This window comes from Hydra vulgaris, chromosome 06 (assembly GCF_038396675.1).
Source record: "Hydra vulgaris chromosome 06, alternate assembly HydraT2T_AEP".
In the NCBI taxonomy this organism is placed as follows: Eukaryota; Metazoa; Cnidaria; class Hydrozoa; order Anthoathecata; family Hydridae; genus Hydra; species Hydra vulgaris.
In genome coordinates this window covers 9,920,668-9,938,557 of record NC_088925.1, presented here as the reverse complement: position 1 = coordinate 9,938,557, position 17,890 = coordinate 9,920,668, and the positions used below count along the sequence as shown (strand labels likewise).

General features: G+C 28.2%; 1 protein-coding gene across 1 annotated transcript; it reads left to right on the top strand.

Moving 5' to 3' along the window:
• Positions 1-429: 429 nt before the first annotated feature.
• Positions 430-2,792, top strand: LOC136081637 (uncharacterized). The gene is made up of 2 exons (XM_065799170.1): positions 430-2,119; positions 2,368-2,792. Exons 1-2 carry the CDS (start codon positions 1,576-1,578, stop codon positions 2,742-2,744), a joined length of 921 nt encoding a protein of 306 aa, XP_065655242.1. The 5' UTR covers positions 430-1,575; the 3' UTR covers positions 2,745-2,792.
• The last annotated feature ends 15,098 nt before the right edge of the window (positions 2,793-17,890 follow it).

Genomic DNA, 17,890 nt, shown 5'->3' with positions numbered 1-17,890 from the left:
AAAATACTTATAAAAGTTTTTTTATGAGCCTTTTTTTATTTAAAAGTTTTTTAATTCATAAAAATGCTTTAAAAGCGGTTGTCGTTTTACTTTTCTATTCAAAACTTTAATCCCTTTTTAATCGAAAATAAATTAAGGAATCATAAATTATTGTTTTACAAGTATTTTAATTTCCGCTTAACACTTTTACATAAATAGTATTTAAATTTAAAATACATTTACTTCATTTAAGAAAAAAAAAGTTAAAATATTTGTTTACAAATGTAATCCGCCATTTGTAAAAAGGCCAAAAAGCAGCTTCACTTTTACGATCGAAGTTAGACATCTAGTTTATATATCATTGATAATAACAAAGCACCCCCTCCTTTATATAACTACATCAACGTCCGCCACTCCTTTCATATTTTAAATACTGCGTTTTTTATTCTTGGCTTATAAATTTTTTTTATCGCTCTGACATTTTTCAACTTAAATTAGCTAAATTAAACACAAACAGAGTTTGTATAACTTTGTAATGGATCGAGAAGAATCTTGTATTTCACATAACAGTTCTTTAAAATACTTGAACATTAAACTGTGTAGCTCATTTAAAAAAACAACCACAGATTCATCATTAGTATGGAAATACTATGGTCAAATATTGACACAAAATTGTAAAGTTATCGACGATGAGCATTATTACTGTAGCCAATGTTTTTTGATAGAAAAACAAAAAGTTGAGTCTTCAGGTGCAGGACATTTATCAAAAATTCACAAGGTTAGAATTTCTACATCAAGCAGTAATTTGAAAAGTCATCTATTTCTTGTTCATAAAATATTAACAGACAAACCGACCGTTGTAATGAAAAATGTGATCTTGTCCTTTGGTTTTCTACAGATCTACTACCATTTTTTCATGTTGATAATGAAGGATTTAAAAAGTTTTTTGAAAAAAACATTGGGTTAAAACTTCCCACAGGTTCTGCTATGAGTCAAGTTGCATTACCTGATATGTATAAATCTTTAAGGCGATCTGTATTGGAAAGTTTAAAAGATATTGATGCAGCAACAATTTTATTTGATGGTTGGACTGACAAATAGAAAAAAGTTAATTATATGGGTCTGAAGTGTTCCATTATCAATGAAAACTGGCATAAAAAAATTTTTACTCTGGCTTGTTTGCCTTTAGAAAGCCATACAGGTGAAAATTGTCATAATTTTATCAAAGACATTGTTCAAGATTTTTTTCAGAGGCGTTGTAGAGATATGAGACTACATACTGTGCACGATGGTGCAGCGAATATGATGAAAACCTCAAGACTTTTAGGCTCAAAGGATCCACAACATTGTCTAGCTCATATCTTGCATTTAATATTGACATGTGATGGCATAAACAATTGTACTGAAATAAAATGTTTGTAAGAAAAATGCAGACGAATTGTAACCTGCCGGAACTTCAAGTCAACTTTACTTTTAGAGGAATCACATCATGAAGCAGACATAAAATTATACAATAATCTTCGAATTCTTGCTGAAGTGAAAGACATTGATGATTTAGAGCAGCAATTTCCCATTCAAATTTATGATGAAGCAAACATGATTGAAGCAAACAGTTTAGATATTGCTTGTAAAGAAAAATTTGATGATAATTTCCTAAAAAGACAGCATAGAAGTCTAAAACAGCAAATAGGCACAAGATGGAACAGTGCTCTCTTTATGATAGAATCAATTAACCAGTTATTAGATCCTGTAGAAATTTTACTTAAGAAATGTGGTAGACAAGACCTTTGTTTAGATAATGATGAACAAGCCTTGATTTCAGAATTGGTTAAATTTTTAAAACCGTTTGAATCATTAACCCATGTGGTCAGTGCTGGAAATTCACTTTCTATTTTGCCATTAGTTAAACACAAAATACTAAAGCATCTTTCAATTAATTCTTGTGATTTGAATGAAATAAAAGAACTAAAGGAATATTGCTCCAAAAAAATTGACCAAAGACTTAAGTTGTCAACTTCTGCAAAAATATGCTGTTTTTTAGATCCAGCCACAAAAATTTTATATAACAGAGATGAAATGAAGGAAAGTTTGTTGGAGAATGCTTTAAACATAAAAGTGACCCAATTAGATTCAGTTCAAGGTATTCTATGTCTATACAACTAATAACATCAATAAAAGAAGTTTTTGTTTTGGAAAAAATTACTGAAACACAAATAAATTTTATTATAAAAACTATTAATTTTTTAATATTATTTAATTGTGGAACACGGAGTAGTTATTTATAATTGTTAGACATTTTGAAATATTTTATTAACTCATTGAGTTCTTCAAGTATTATTTGTTTATTATTGATATCACTTTTTATAAAATTTATTTATCTGTTTTTAGTTATATCAGAGTCAGAAAATGATAGAGATTCAAAAACATGTTCTAGTGCTAAGCGACAACTACTTCAAGAGATGAAGAAAAGTGTTACTTCTGCAGAAAAAAATTATCAAATTGTTTCGGAAGTAGAGCAGTTTATCTCTCATACACCAATGACAGAGGAAGACCTCTATTGTTTATTGTTTTGGCGAAATCATCATGCAAAGTATCCACACTTAGCAGTGCTTGCAAAAGAGTATTTTAGTATACCAACCTCGAGTGTATCAGTGGAGTCCATGTTTTCATTGACTGGATTAATTTTGAACTCAAAAAGAAGCAATTTAAGTTCGTCCAACATGAACATGACTCTCTTTATTCATGACAATATCAGTCTTATTTGATTTTTAATTTTAATTGAAAAATAAAAGTCGTCTTAATTTAAACTTAAATTTGTTTTCTTTTTGTCGAAAACAATACTAGTTATATTTCAGAGCAATTTGCGCAGCCAGAAGCCAGCAACTTTATTGGTCAGCCAGTATCAGCTAGTTGGTCAAGTTGCTAAGCTTTTAGCCATCTGATATAAATGTCAGCCAGCAAGTTACACGTTCTAAGCATGGCTTTAAACTCTAGCTTTAGGTGGTCCGACTGGCACCAAATATTCAATTTCTAAATCTGGTTGGATGGAGTATGACACATTTATTGAATGGTTGAAGGAAGTGTTTATACCAGAATGTCAAGCTATTAGTGGTACTCATATTTTACATCTTGATAGACATACGTCTCACGTCAATTTAGCAGCTGTATTGCTATGTCGGGAAAACAATATACTTTTGATTTGTCTACCAGCCCACTCATCTCACATTCTTCAGCCACTGGATAGAGGTGTCTATTGCCATGTTAAGAAAGTGTGTATGACAGTTCTTACCAAATATTACAAAGACACAAAATGCAAAAACTTAGATAAAGAAAATTTTCCTACGTTGCTCAAACAAGTGTATGAGTCCCGTAAGTGTTTTTCACGTTTGCACGCTATTGCTGGTTTTGACTATATAATGGGTTATTTCCACTTAACAAAAACAAAATCAATCAACAGGCATTAGCTATATTTGAAACGTTTAATCAACCGACGTCTTCAACGCCATTGCGAATAATAAAGTCTTTAGCATTATCTTCTGAACCAGCAACAGCAGCTTCGAGGTTCAATGAGAGAACATGAGAGTTCTACATGAGAGAATGAAAATCGAAATGGAAAATGAGCTAAAGAGTTTTTTTCAAAAAAAAAATCAGTCTCATATAAAAAAAATAAGTATTCAAGTATAAAAAAACACACATGCATTATGATAAATATATACATCACATTAATTATGTTGTCTATAAGTTAGGGGTTGCAGCTGATATTTCAGCTTCAACTTTAAACTCATTAGCTTCAGATTTAAGCTGAAGCTGACGAAGTCAGTTTAATCAGTGTGATAGCTGATAGTAAAAAAGAATAGTAAAAAAGAATAATACTCCATAAATATTTTATATTTAAAAAAATGTAGGAAAATGTTCAATGAAAATCTAAAATAGTGACAAAATTTAAACATACATGTAAAAAATTTTAAATAAAATTTGCAAAACGTTTATGCTGTTTATAATTGTTACTTATATACTGTTGTTTATAATTGGATTTTTAGAGATTTGTTCAGAAGTGGTGCCCAAAATCTAATTCCATGTTTGATTATCGACATAATTTTTTGGTAGAGTTCAAAATTCTTCCAAAAGATGGTTTTATCTATTAAAATATTGAGTATGAAATCAATCTTGCTGTTATCATATGTGATGCACTAGCTACAGCATTTGTTAAGTGTATTAGGGGCACAATGGTTATAACTGATGTAAGTGTTGTGCTCAGAAAGGAGAGTGGTGTGGCAAGATGATACTCTCACATATTTCATCAATTTTAAGCACTGACTCAGATTTTTATCATCAAAAGCATTCTGAACATCTTAGTGGTGTGTTGAATGGAATTAAATTTTGACATGGTGACAAAGTTTCCTTAAGACTTTCTGCATCTAGTATGCTTAGGGGTCTGCAAAGACCAATCAACTTATGGTTAAATGGCCAAAATGTTGTAAATTGTCTCAGATTACAGTCAATACTTTATCTGGCGGATTGTTCCAGATATGTCGTTACATTCCAAGAAAAATTTCTAGAAAAGCAAGGTCTTAATTAGATATTAAAACATGGAAAGCAATTGAACTTAAACTTTTTTTAGTATACACTGTTTAAAGGGGATGCTTTAGCCAAAAATCTATTCAAACTTTTTAGTACTTTCAGTTGCAGTTCTAATTTTATAATGTTTCATTTTATTGAAAAAAATACTATGATTTTGCTAGTCAGTTACTAACTTATTTTGTGCAGCGATTTGGTAAACTTTACGGTAAGGATCAACTAGTTTACAATGGACATTCTTTCATACATATAGAAAATAATACAGTTAAATTTTAAGTACTTGATAGATGTCTCTTGTTCAAATACAAAACTTTTTCAGATCAATTTAAAAAGCTTGTTCAAAGAACAAATGGTTGCTCTTATAAACACGTACAAGGATATAAACAGAGGTTTAGCATTCCTAATTTTGATAGATCAGTAGCCATTTCATTGAGACACTGCTTACAATTTCAAATTATAAAGATTAAGAATGTTTTGTTTCAACTAATAAAGGTGATAGTTGTTTTGAAATTATAAAAAAAAAAAAAGGTTATATTTGAGGAATTTGCAGCTTTTTAGTCGTTATATATATATATATATATATATATATATATATATATATATATATATATATATATATATATATATATATATATATATATATATATATATATACAGTACTGTGAATAAGTTTTAGACCACTTACTTTTTTTCAAAAAATCCCGGAGAATTCATCTCTAATATTTAAGCTTGTAGTTCTAAATTATAAACTTTAAATTTTATTAAAACACATGTATTTCACACAAAATATGGAACAATTACAAACTTTTTAATGTCAAACTTCATAAAAAACTCTTGATATTTACTATGTCCTCCTTTTGCCTCAATTCCAGCCGATATTCGCCGGGGTATAGATTCATACAAGTTAGTATAAAATCCTGGGGTATATTGTGCCATTCTCTTTGAAGTACTTCAAAACATTCTTTAGCATTTCGGGTAGCATGGTTCAACCTTCTTTCTGTCCAGGTAATCCCAAATATCCTCAATTATATTGAAAACTGGACTCTGGGGAGGCCAGGTCATCAATTCCAGTACTCCTTCCTCTGCCATTTCATTTAAATATTTTTTTGCCACTCGGGAACAATGTTTTGGGTCATTGTCTTGCTGCAGAATAAAATTATGACCTATTAGCCTTATTCCGGATGATTCAGCATGGTGCCTTAGGATATCGATATAACGTTCCCCGGTGAGTCGTCCCCCTATTTTGATCAAATCACCTATTCCAGATGAAGATAAGCAGCCCCAAACTTGTAAAGAGCCTCCTCTGTGTTTAATAGTAGGGTTTAAACACGGGCTGAAAGGCTTTATCAATTCTTCTTCAAACAAATAAGCGTCCTTTCGTTCCAAAAATTTCGAATTTGGACTCATCGGTGTACAGAACCCGATTAAACATTTCCTGGGCCCAATCTTTGTGTTTTTTTGCATATTTGCTTTATTGCCACACCACAATAATGGTTTTCGAATTGCAATACACTCTCTTAATCCCGATTTAAGCAGGTACCGTCGAATAAAAGAAGAGCTGACATTTTTCCTAGTTGCTGTGTTAATGTCTTTTGCCAGCTCGGTTGATGCTTTTTTGTTTTTTTTAAAGATAGGATTTTTAAATATTTATTGTCATCTTTTGTTAGCTTAGGAGATCTACCACTTTTCTTTCTATCTTCAAGGAAGCCAGTTTCTTTGATTTCTGTAACAGCATTCTTCGAATATCCTGTTTTGGATGTAGTTGTTATGACACATCGTTTTAATAAATAAACAAACAAATCTCTCATGTTTCCTCATCAATTTTATTTATTTATTCAAAATAATTTGTTCTTTCAACTTTTCTTATATTATTAAACTTAAGTACGCTTTAAAAAAGCTACATAGGAAAAAAATTGTGAAAACGTCTAATTATACAAGTGGTCTAAAACTTATTCACAGTACTATATATATATATATATATATATATATATATATATATATATATATATATATATATATATATATATATATATATATATATATATATATATATATATATATATATATATATATATAAATACCATAATAATTTTTCTGGTTCCTTTTAATATGTGTATTAAAAAAATCTAATTAATTTTTTTTATGGAAACCCCTATGGTCAGTCCCAGCAGTCCGAAAATTAGAAAATTGATTATTTTTGTAAATAATAAGGGGGGCAGGGTCACTTACAAATATTTTAAAGATATCTTAAGGGTTATTTTTGTAGCCTGATATATCTATTTTTAAATTATGTTTTGTTTTATTGCAAAAGATGATGGAAATGGTTAGCCGTACCCATTTAAATACATGTTTATGATGGGAGGTAGGGGGGGGGCGTATATATTTTTTCTACGTATTTTAAATAAAAAATATTTTTACATTTGCATTTATTTTTTAAAGAAAGATTATTTCAATGTTATCAACCAAGATTTTTTTTCTTTTGTCTGAAATTTTAGCCGAATATCTGCAACAACTAATAAATTAGCTTAGCTATCTTCTTTGTTTCTGAAAGTTTCAATGAAGTCTTGTCCAAGTTTAATAGCACGTTCTGCACTATCATTTACAACAAGAAGATTAGTGACATAATTTTTAAACCTAATATAATCCGAAAATTTTCGCCAGTTTGATGAACTAATTTTAAGACACATAACCACAAATCTTTCATTTAAATACTAATTGTGCTTTTTAAGAGATTTCAGTACAGCTTCTGCTGGTTTAAAACTGAATGCAGAATATTTTATCATTTTATTAATAGCTTTTAGATCTAAAGAAGGTGCTATGGCAGGGATAGGAGCTTTAATAAACCATGGAACATAAAATAATGCTGTAAATGAAGCAATTTCATAAATCAGCTTTCCCTCTTGCAATGATATTATGTTAGGACATACGTTACTGAATTGTGGCTGAAGAAGATCATATGTTAAATAATAAACTCCCTGTGCCATAAACCTGGCATGGTGCAAAGCCATTGGAAATCTAAATTGAAAATTTGTTACTTTGCCTCCTAACCAAAGAACTGCTAATTGTATAAAACACAATTAGCAGTTCTTTCAAATTAAAAAATTTTGCGATGACTTATTCGAACATGGAGCAATTCCGCTAATTAACAAACCTACTAGAGTAACCTCAACTTCAGCTACCTTAATTGATAACATTATAACAACCGATATCTTTAATGAAACTCTTAAAAAAGGTATAATAAAAAGTGACGTTTCTGACCACTTCCCTATTTTTTTCTCTATTGATATTGACAACAAATTAATACAACAACATAAAAAAGTCATTATTAAACGTTTTTTCACCGATGCAAATCTAGCATCGTTTAAGGATCAATTATCTTTAATAAATTGGAAACATTAACAGTTCATTTGAAGCTAATGAAGTATACGATACATTCTTTCAAACTTTCTATGAAATATATGATGCAAATTTTCCAAAACGTGAATTTATTAAAACCAATAAAAGTTTAAAGTCACCATGGGTCAATAAAGATCTTAGGAAATCCTCAAAAATAAAGCAAAAACTGTATATAAAGTACTTAAAAAAATCAACACCAGAAAATAAAGTTATTTATAAAAATTACGCTAAAATGTTTGAAAGTCAAAGAAAAAAATTTAAAAAAAGATATTACTATGATTTACTAGAAAAATATAAACATAATTCAAAACGCACATGGCAAATTATAAGTCAAATTACTGGAAATAGTAAATTAAAATTATGCTCTGTGCCTAACACTATAAAAGTTGATGGCGTATTTTTATATAAACCCAAACAAATTGCAAGAGAATTAAATAAATATTTCGTGTCTGTTGGCCCTAATTTAGGCAAAAATATTCGAAACATGATTAATCCAATAAATGATTACGTGTTTCCATTAATCTCTAGTTTAGATAAATTTGAAGTATCTTCTTCAGAATTTGAAAGTGCTTTTAAAATGCTTAAAACTAATAAAGCAGTTGGTCCTGATGATATAAATTTTAATATAGTCATAGATTCATACGATATCATAAAATGTATTCTTTTTAAAGTTTTTAAATGTTCTATAAATCAAGGAATTTTCCCCGATCAATTGAAAATAGCCAAAATAAAGCCTATATTTAAAGGAGGTGAACCATCAAATGTCAGTAATTATCGACCAATATCTATCCTCTCTGTTTTTTCAAAAATTTTAGAAAGAATTCTGTTCAACCAAATATCTAATCATCTTGATGTTAATAATATACTTTACAAAAATCAATACGGTTTTAAAAGAAGTAACTCTACTGAACATGCAATAATTCATCTTACTCGTAGTATAACTGATTCATTCGAAAAGTCAGAGTTTACTTTAGGCGTCTTTATAGACCTATCTAAGGCTTTCGACACAATTGACCATGAAATACTGTTTAAAAAACCTGAACATTATGGTATCACTGGTAATGCTTTAAAACTACTAAAAAGCTATTTAAAACATCGCAAACAATTTGTCTATGTCGACGGATCTTCTTCACAAGATTATCTAAATATAACCTGTGGTGTTCCACAGGGATCTATATTAGGGCCCTTATTATTTCTGATTTATGTTAACGATCTCCATGAAGTCTCAAAATTAACAACTATAATGTTTGCTGATGATACAAACCTATTCCTATCTAATAATAACATCAATAAACTTTTTTATGATAGGAACATTGAACTAACAAAAATATCAGACTGGTTCAAGTCAAATAAACTTTCACTCAACATTGATAAAACTAAATGGATTTTCTTTCATCCACAATTTAAAAAACATTTACTTCCAAGTAATTTGCCTCTTCTTCATATTGATAATATTCAAATAAAAAGAGTAATTTTCACAAATTTCTTAGGTATCATTGTAGATGAAAATCTATCATGGAAGAATCACATCGGACATTTATGTAACAAAATTGCAAAAAGCATTGGAGTTTTATATAAAGCAAGAAGTGTTTTAAACAAACATTCATTAACTCAACTATATTACTCTTTTATACACTGTCATATTAATTATGCTAATATTGCATGGGGTAGTACCCATAAAAGTAAATTAAAGCCACTTTATTGTCAGCAGAAGCATATAGCACGTCTTATAAATTTCAAAAATCGTTTTACTCATTCAAGGCCACTCTTATTTAACATAAATGTTTTTAATATATATCAAGTAAATGTTTATAATGTTCTTTGTTTTATGTTTAAATGTAAAACCAACTCATCTCCAGCTTCCTTTTTTGATTTATATTCTTTAAAAGAAATAAATAAATATTTTTTAAGAAATGATAATTTTATTAAACAACCAAAATTTCAAACAAACTTTCGTAAATTTTGCATTTCTTTTCGTGGAGCTTTATTATGGAACCAAATAGTTTTAAAAAATTTTGATTTTTCTCATGAATGGAATTATTATATGTTCAAAAGAAAACTAAAAAAAGTAATTTTCTCAATTGAAAATATATTTATATACTTTTAATTATACCCAGTTTTGTCATCACTCATTTATATTTTACTTTTATACAATATTGATTTAAAGTTTATGTTAGAAACTATATTTAAACACCATTATTTGAATTTTGTTAAAAGTTGCACTGACATTATTTGTACAGTAGTCATTTATTACTTACTTGTTTACTTTAATTTTTATTTTAATTCGTAATATTTGTAAATAATTTGCATCACGAACGGAAAAGTTTAAAATTTGTATTTATTTATTTTATTTATATTTACTAAGTTCAAAGTTCTTCAACAGCGGTTCTTGGTGACAAGACCTGTATGGTCTTCTTTGAGTATCCGCGTTCTTTATCTTTATTCTTTATTTTTATTCATTTTTAACGATTTCTTTGCATGTAATTTTTCTTATTGATATGTTTGTAAATATTGTGTTAAATATTGTAATAAAGAACAAAAAAAAAAAAAAAAAATACTGGTAGTCATTTCTGGGAAATATATCATTATCTAGGCAATTTTGAATGAATGTTAATGATTCAGAAGCCTAAATTTCAAAAAACGTTATAATTAAAACTTATAATTAAACACATTAATCTAAATAGGACAATTAAACCAACCTGCTTTTCCAAAAAAGATACAATTTTTTTTTCGGAGTCAAATCTCTTTAGGTTATCATAATTTATCTTCTTTTCAAGAATCGATTTCCAATTACCCTTCAGCCAATCAAATAACTCAGTCTTTGGTCCACTTGTTTTACCACTAGTAAGAACATTTGAAAAGTGCTAAAATATATTTATTTCAAATCATTTAAATAAATTTTAATAATAAAGCATTTAATTCATCAAGAAATATTCATAATTAAATATATAAATAAATATAAAAATATTGTACGATTTTTTCAATATTTACCTTTATATGTAATTCATAAATGTGATGGCGACAAGCCATCCAAGTTAAAGCTTTTCCTCTCCACTACTCAATTAGAGTACAGACTACTTTTAGCCAACCAGTATTTGTAACTGTGGTGTCAAAGGACAGACAATCAACATAGTCAAATAGCTCCGAGTCTTGTAAAGTTTTTTGATTGCTTTCCCAAGAGACTCAGCAGTGCTAAAATCATCTGTCGTTCCAGAACTATTATTTATAAGAGAAGCAAGAGTTGCACTCCGTGCAGTCGAACTTATTCCATATCGTGATGCTGTTGGAGCTAAATCTTTTCCTATATTTTTTGGAACAATAAGAGGAACAACATTAGATTTTCTAATTTTTCTAGAAGGCTGTAGATACTCTTCATCATAGTTATCATCTAAAGTATTTAAAATTTTTGTTCTGTTTTCATATTTCTCAGTAACCAACTCTTTCTGTTTTCTTACGGACTCTTTTGTTCTTTGATTTTTTATTTTCATTGCTCTTTTTGTTTTGCTTTTTACAAATTTTTGTGAAATTTTATCTTTACCTAACATTTTCTGAACACTCGCTCCTTTCTGGTCATTAAGAAAATCTGCATCTTCTCTTCTTATATCTTTAGTTTTATCTTTAGTTTTATCTTTCATAATAATACCTTCACAATTCTTTTGATTTACATCAAATACCTCCTCTAGCATTCTTGAAAACTGTTCTCTTTTTAAAACTAAATTTGTATTTAAACGGTTTCTGTGTTTGTTTAAATCATTTCTCTTCTTTTCTAAGTCAACACTCTTGTCTCTGAGACAAATGTAGAAGAATGCATTCAATTTAATGTAATTTATTATAAATATATAAAATTTTATGACTTTATAATTGTTACTTATATAAAATAAATTTGAAATTGGATTAAACTAAAAATTAAAATTATTTTAATTATATTAAAACCTGATATGCTTGTCAGTATTAATAAAAGGAATTCCTGCTTTTTGCCATATTTTCTTCACTTCATAAACAACGCATGGTAAACATTTTTGGAGACAACCGCCTATTTCAGCACATTGTGTAGTAAAGAAATCACCAAGAGAACATGAAGCTATACTAACTGAGGAAATGTTTGGAAAATCAGCTCTTAGCATAAGATTTCTGTAATGGTAATATTGCAATACAGTTTTTTTAGTTGGCAATTGTGTATTAGGTATTGTTCCAATTCTTTTTCCAACAAGAAAAACTTCACAATGAGATATTTTTCCAAAACTATTGCTTGTTGACATTATTTTTATTGACACTAAAATAAAAATTTTAAAAATTACCGATATTTTTAACTTAACCCTTTCCCCCTACCTCCCAAATATAAACGTGTATTTAAATGGGTAAGGCTGACCATTTCCATCATCTTTTGCAATAACAAAGCATAATCTATAATAGATGTATCTGGCTACAAAAATAACCCTTATATCTTTAAAATATTTGTAAGTGACCCTGCCCTCCTTAATATTTACAGAAATAATAAATTTTCTAACTTTCGGACTGCTGGGACCCACCATATGAATACTCATGAAATAAAAAAAGATACATTTTTTTATACACATATCAAAAGGAACCAGGTAAATTATTATGGTATTTTTTTTATTGACTTTGGTGTTTTATGCCCCACCCTAATATATATATATATATATATATATATATATATATATATATATATATATATATATATATATATATATATATTTATATTATATTTATATATATATTCGTCATTATTAATATAAGTTTGTACAACACTTTACCGTGAAATATATGACTGGAGCAGTAGAAGACAATAGTCTTATCATCTTGCCCCATTTTTGTCGTTGACAAAATATAACAAAAATATAAACCAAATACAAATATAATAAAATATTTATAATACATATAAATTTTTTTTTTTTTTTATTTTTTTTTTTTTTTACAATGAACATCATTAAATAACCAAGTAAGTAATATAATAGAATTTCAAGAAAAAATGAAGATTTAAAATGAAAAAGGAAAAATTTTAAAAATAAGAGATTGTTTCATTAATGTTGAGGTCTAGTAGCTGTTGTTTTACAACGCATTTAAAATGTTGGAATGAGTTTATCATTTTTATTTTGTTTGTTAGAAATGAGTTCCACAATTGGGGTCCTCTGCTGGATATTGAGAATTTAGATTGTCTTAAAGAGGTTTTCGGAATATAGTAGTTCTTGATAGAGTATTTTGTTTGATATTTGTGATTGATAAGGCGAAAAAAGTTATGGAAGACTTCAGGGACCAGATCATTTTTAAGTTTAAACATGAACTGAAGAATGCAATAGATATTTTGTTCATAGATATTAAGAACTCTCAGTTCCTTCATTAAATGTTTATAATTGGCATTTCTATTTGCGTTTGTTAATATACGGCATGCTTGTTTCTGTTTTTTATATATTAAATCTAGTTTTGATTGGTAGGTACTACCCCAGGCAATATTGCAGTAGTTAATATAGCTATGTATATATGCAAAATAAAAACTTTTAAGGCATGCATTATTTAAAATATATCTGGTTTTATGCATAATTCCAATGTTTTTAGATATTTTGTTTTTTAATATATTAATGTGGTCTTTCCAGTTAATATGTTCATCTAAGAATACCCCGAGGAATTTGACTGAGAACGCTCGATTTAGTCTAACTTTGTCTAATAGAATATCTGGAAGTTTTAATGGTAGTTTGTCTGAATTGTATGGTTTTGTGAAAAAGATATAATTACTTTTCTGAATGTTGACAGAAAGTTTGTTTGCTTTAAACCAATCGCTCAACTCTTCAAGTTCCTGATTTACTGTATTAAAAAGTGTAGTAATGTTAGAGTGGGTATAGAAAGCTTGAGTGTCATCTGCGAAAAGAATGAAATTCAATATACTGGAAGATAAAAATATGTCATTTATATAGATTAGGAAAAGCAGAGGTCCTAGAATAGACCCCTGGGGAACACCACATGTGACGATTTCAAGAGGAGTGTATGTTTTATTGTAAAATAAGGCTTGTTTACGGTTTTTTAGATAGCAACTGAACCATTTTAAATTTTTATTTTTTATACCATAATTATAAAGTTTGTATAGAAGGATCTCGTGATCTACTGTATCGAAAGCCTTTGAAAGGTCGATAAATACTCCAAGGGTGTGTTTGTTTTTGTCAAAGCCACTTAAAATTTCGTTAACTAATTTTATTACAGCATGTTCAGTTGAGTGGCCTTTTTTAAATCCGTATTGGTTGTTGTAGAGGATGTTATGATTTTGGAGGTATGTAAAGAGTCTATTTTACATTATGCGCTCCAATATTTTTGAGAAGCATGGGAGTATGGAGATGGGTCTGTAGTTAGATAAAGTCGAGTCATCTCCGCTTTTAAATACTGGAACTACGCGTGCTAATTTTAGGCGGTCAGGAAAAACTCCATTTTTTAATGAGAGATTAAAGATTAACATTAGGGGATACTCAATAACGTCATAAACGTTTTTAACAACTTTAGAGTCTATGTCATCAAGACCAGAACTTTTTCTGGACTGTATGGTTTCAAAAGCATTCCAAAGCTCATCAGGAGATAAGTCATACTCATCCATTGTAAAGTCTACTTTTTTTAAGTGTGATTTAAATAGTTTTTTACTTTGGGTTATTTTATTTGCTAACGTCTTTCCAATGTTTATAAAATAATTGTTAAAGCTTTCAGCAATTTCTTTTTCATCACTGATAAATATGTTTTTATCATTAGTATTTAAACGTTTAGGCAGTGTATTACCAGAGTCAATCTTTTTTTTTCCTATTATTTCTTTTATAACATCCCATGTTTTTTTGTTATTTCCGATATTGTTTTGCAATAAATTAGAATAATAATTTTTTTTTGCTTGTTTTTTTATTTTCTCAAAGAGGTTTTTATAATTTTTGTATTTGTTTTCATTTTTGTAAGTTTTTTTTTTTAAGTATTTTTCATAGAGTCTTTGTTTTTTTTTGGAAGATTTAATAAGACCTTTGGAAATCCATGGACTTTGTAAGCTTTTAAGTTTAATTAGCTTTTCTTGCTTTAGAAACGCTTTTTCATAAGCATCACTGAACTCTAAGTTAAAATATTCATAAGCATTATTTGCGTCTTTGTAGTTGATGAGTTGATCCCAATCTACCAGTGATAGATAGTTACGAAATGTTTCAATGGTATTTTTATCTATCTTTCTTTTTGTAACGCTTATTAATTTGTTTGATTCCTTGATTGATTTTTCTTTGTATATTGAATTTGATGTGAAAAATATTGGGAAATGATCACTTATATCAGTTCTTATGATTCCGCTTTGAGTGAGATATTTCGAGAAGTTATTAGTAAAAATATTGTCTATGAGAGTTTCAGTATGACGAGTTATGCGAGTTGGTTTATTAATTAATGGTAAAATATTGTGCTGATAGAGGAGATTTAGAAAGCGTTCGACTTTAATATCATTTTTTAGGTTTAAAAGGTTTATATTAAAATCCCCCATTAGATATATTTGTTTATTACTAACGCTTACTAAATACTGTTCTAAATAGTTTTCAAACGTTGTTACATTTCCGCTAGGTGGTCGATACATTGCGGTTAAATAAACACTTTTTTTGTTATGGATCAGTAGTTCTATAGTTAATGACTCACATTCCGCATTACAATTACTAAGATTTTCTGATTCTTGAAAATAAATTGAATTATGAATTAAAAAACATATTCCGCCTCCTCTGCCACCAACTCGGGTTTGATGAATTGATTTGTATCCTGGTAATTGAAGATTCGAGTTAACGGAATCTTCAATTTGACACCAAGTTTCTAAAAGACATATTACCTTGAATTCATGGTTTATGTTTCGTAACATAGCTTTAAGATTTTCAAAGTATTTTTTAAGACTTCTAATGTTTAGGGTTAATGTCGAAAATAATGGTTGCGTTGAGTTAAAATAACAAGATACTTCCTCAACATTAAAGTAACAAGAGTCAATTTCAATTTCATTAAAAAGATTTATATCAGGATCTTTATTTTTATTCAAAAGCAGTGAACTATTTTTATCAAAAAACTTAAAAGTTTTTGTTTTATTTGTTTTGTCAGCCATTTGTATTATAAAAAATAAAAATATACTTTTGAAAACGAAAATTAATATTTTTACTTACTTAGATCTTTCTTGGTAAAATCACTTTTAAATTTAATAATTTTGTCGTACCTTACAGCGACGTTCTCTCCGTTTTCTCTCCTTAGCTTCGCCTCTGAAAATAGCTTTTTTCTTATAATTGAAGTCTCTCGAGAGTAATCTTCGTTTATATAAATGTTTAGTCCTTTGAGTCGGTGGGCTTCTTTTAAGATTCTTGTTTTGTCTTTAAATCTTAGTAATTTTAGAATTATAGTTCTTGTTTTTCCGTCTTTTTTATACCCTGTGCGATGGGCTCGTTCAATTCCAAAATTCACTTCCAAAGTTTTAGAAAATAATTTTAAAACTTTATCTTCGGTCTCATCCCAGGTTTCGTTAACACTTTCCGTAATCCCTTCAATTCTAAGATTATTTCGTCTCGAGCGATCTTCTAGTATTCTATTTTCTCATTAATATTTTGTATTGGGCTTTCTTTCTCTTAGTTGTTACTTACCGTTTTGACTTTTTGTTCAATTAAATGTTCGTGAAAGTTTAGACTTTCCTTTAACTCATTTAATTCTTTTTCTAGTTTGTTTATTTTGTTTACATTATCAGCAAATTTGTTTTCGATCAATCCCAATCGATCGTTTATTATTTTCAAATTAGAACTCAGAATGTCAACAAAGTTTTTTTCTTGTTGTTTTAGTATTTTTTCAATTTCTTTTTTGTATTCATTGAACATTTGAGTCAGCATTTTCTTTATTTCTGATACTGTTGCAGCCATATTTTTTATAGTACAACTCACAAGGAACGATATATATCATATAATATACAGATTTTAATTCAATATAAATATATTAGACACTTTCTGTTGAAGTACAATTCGATACTTTGCTATTATTACTACGATAAGAATGGATTCAATAACTAAATAATTTCTCAACGTGGTTAATTTAGTCGCCATTTTATATATTGTATTTATGTATATATATATATATATATATATATATATATATATATATATATATATATATATATATATATATATATATATATATATATATATATATATATATATATATTTATATATATATATACAGCAGTGGCCAAAAATTAAAGAACCCTCATTTTTTTAAAAAAATTTATTTTTAACCTTAGTATAATTTTATTTTGGAAAAAGGTATCAAAAAAAGAAAAACAATTTTAGAAAGAATTTTTATTGTATTTTATATTTATTATAAAAGAATTTATAATTTTTTTTACAAAATAATGTTAAAAAAATAAAAAACTGACTAGTAAAAAATATAAATGGGAAAAAAAATTGGACAAAATTTTAAGACCAGTTTCAAAAATATTTCAAAAAGCAATAAAAAAATAATTAAGAAACGTGTTGTTCCTCCATTTGTTTTCAAGCACTCTTGTACTCGTTCTAGCATTGAATTCATTAAAGTTTTGATTACTTCATCAGGCACATTTTTCAAATGATGAGAGATAGAAGATTTCAAATCTTCTAAATTGTAAAGTTGTTCTTTACCAAGCTTGTGATCAAGCCACGACTATAAATTGTCTATTGGATTCAAGTCGGGACTATTGGCAGGCCATGGAAGCACTTGAATTTTATTAGAATTGAACCAATCGCTAACAACATGCGCTTTATGACACGGCGCATTATCTTGCTAGAAAGTAAATCCATCTTGCAACTGCCATAAATCAATGCTAGGAATAAGCGAGTTTTCCAAAATGTCAATGTACCTTTCTTTGTTGAGTATACCATCGAATAAATGAAAAACGCCAACTCCACAGGCACTCATACAGGCCCAAATGCCT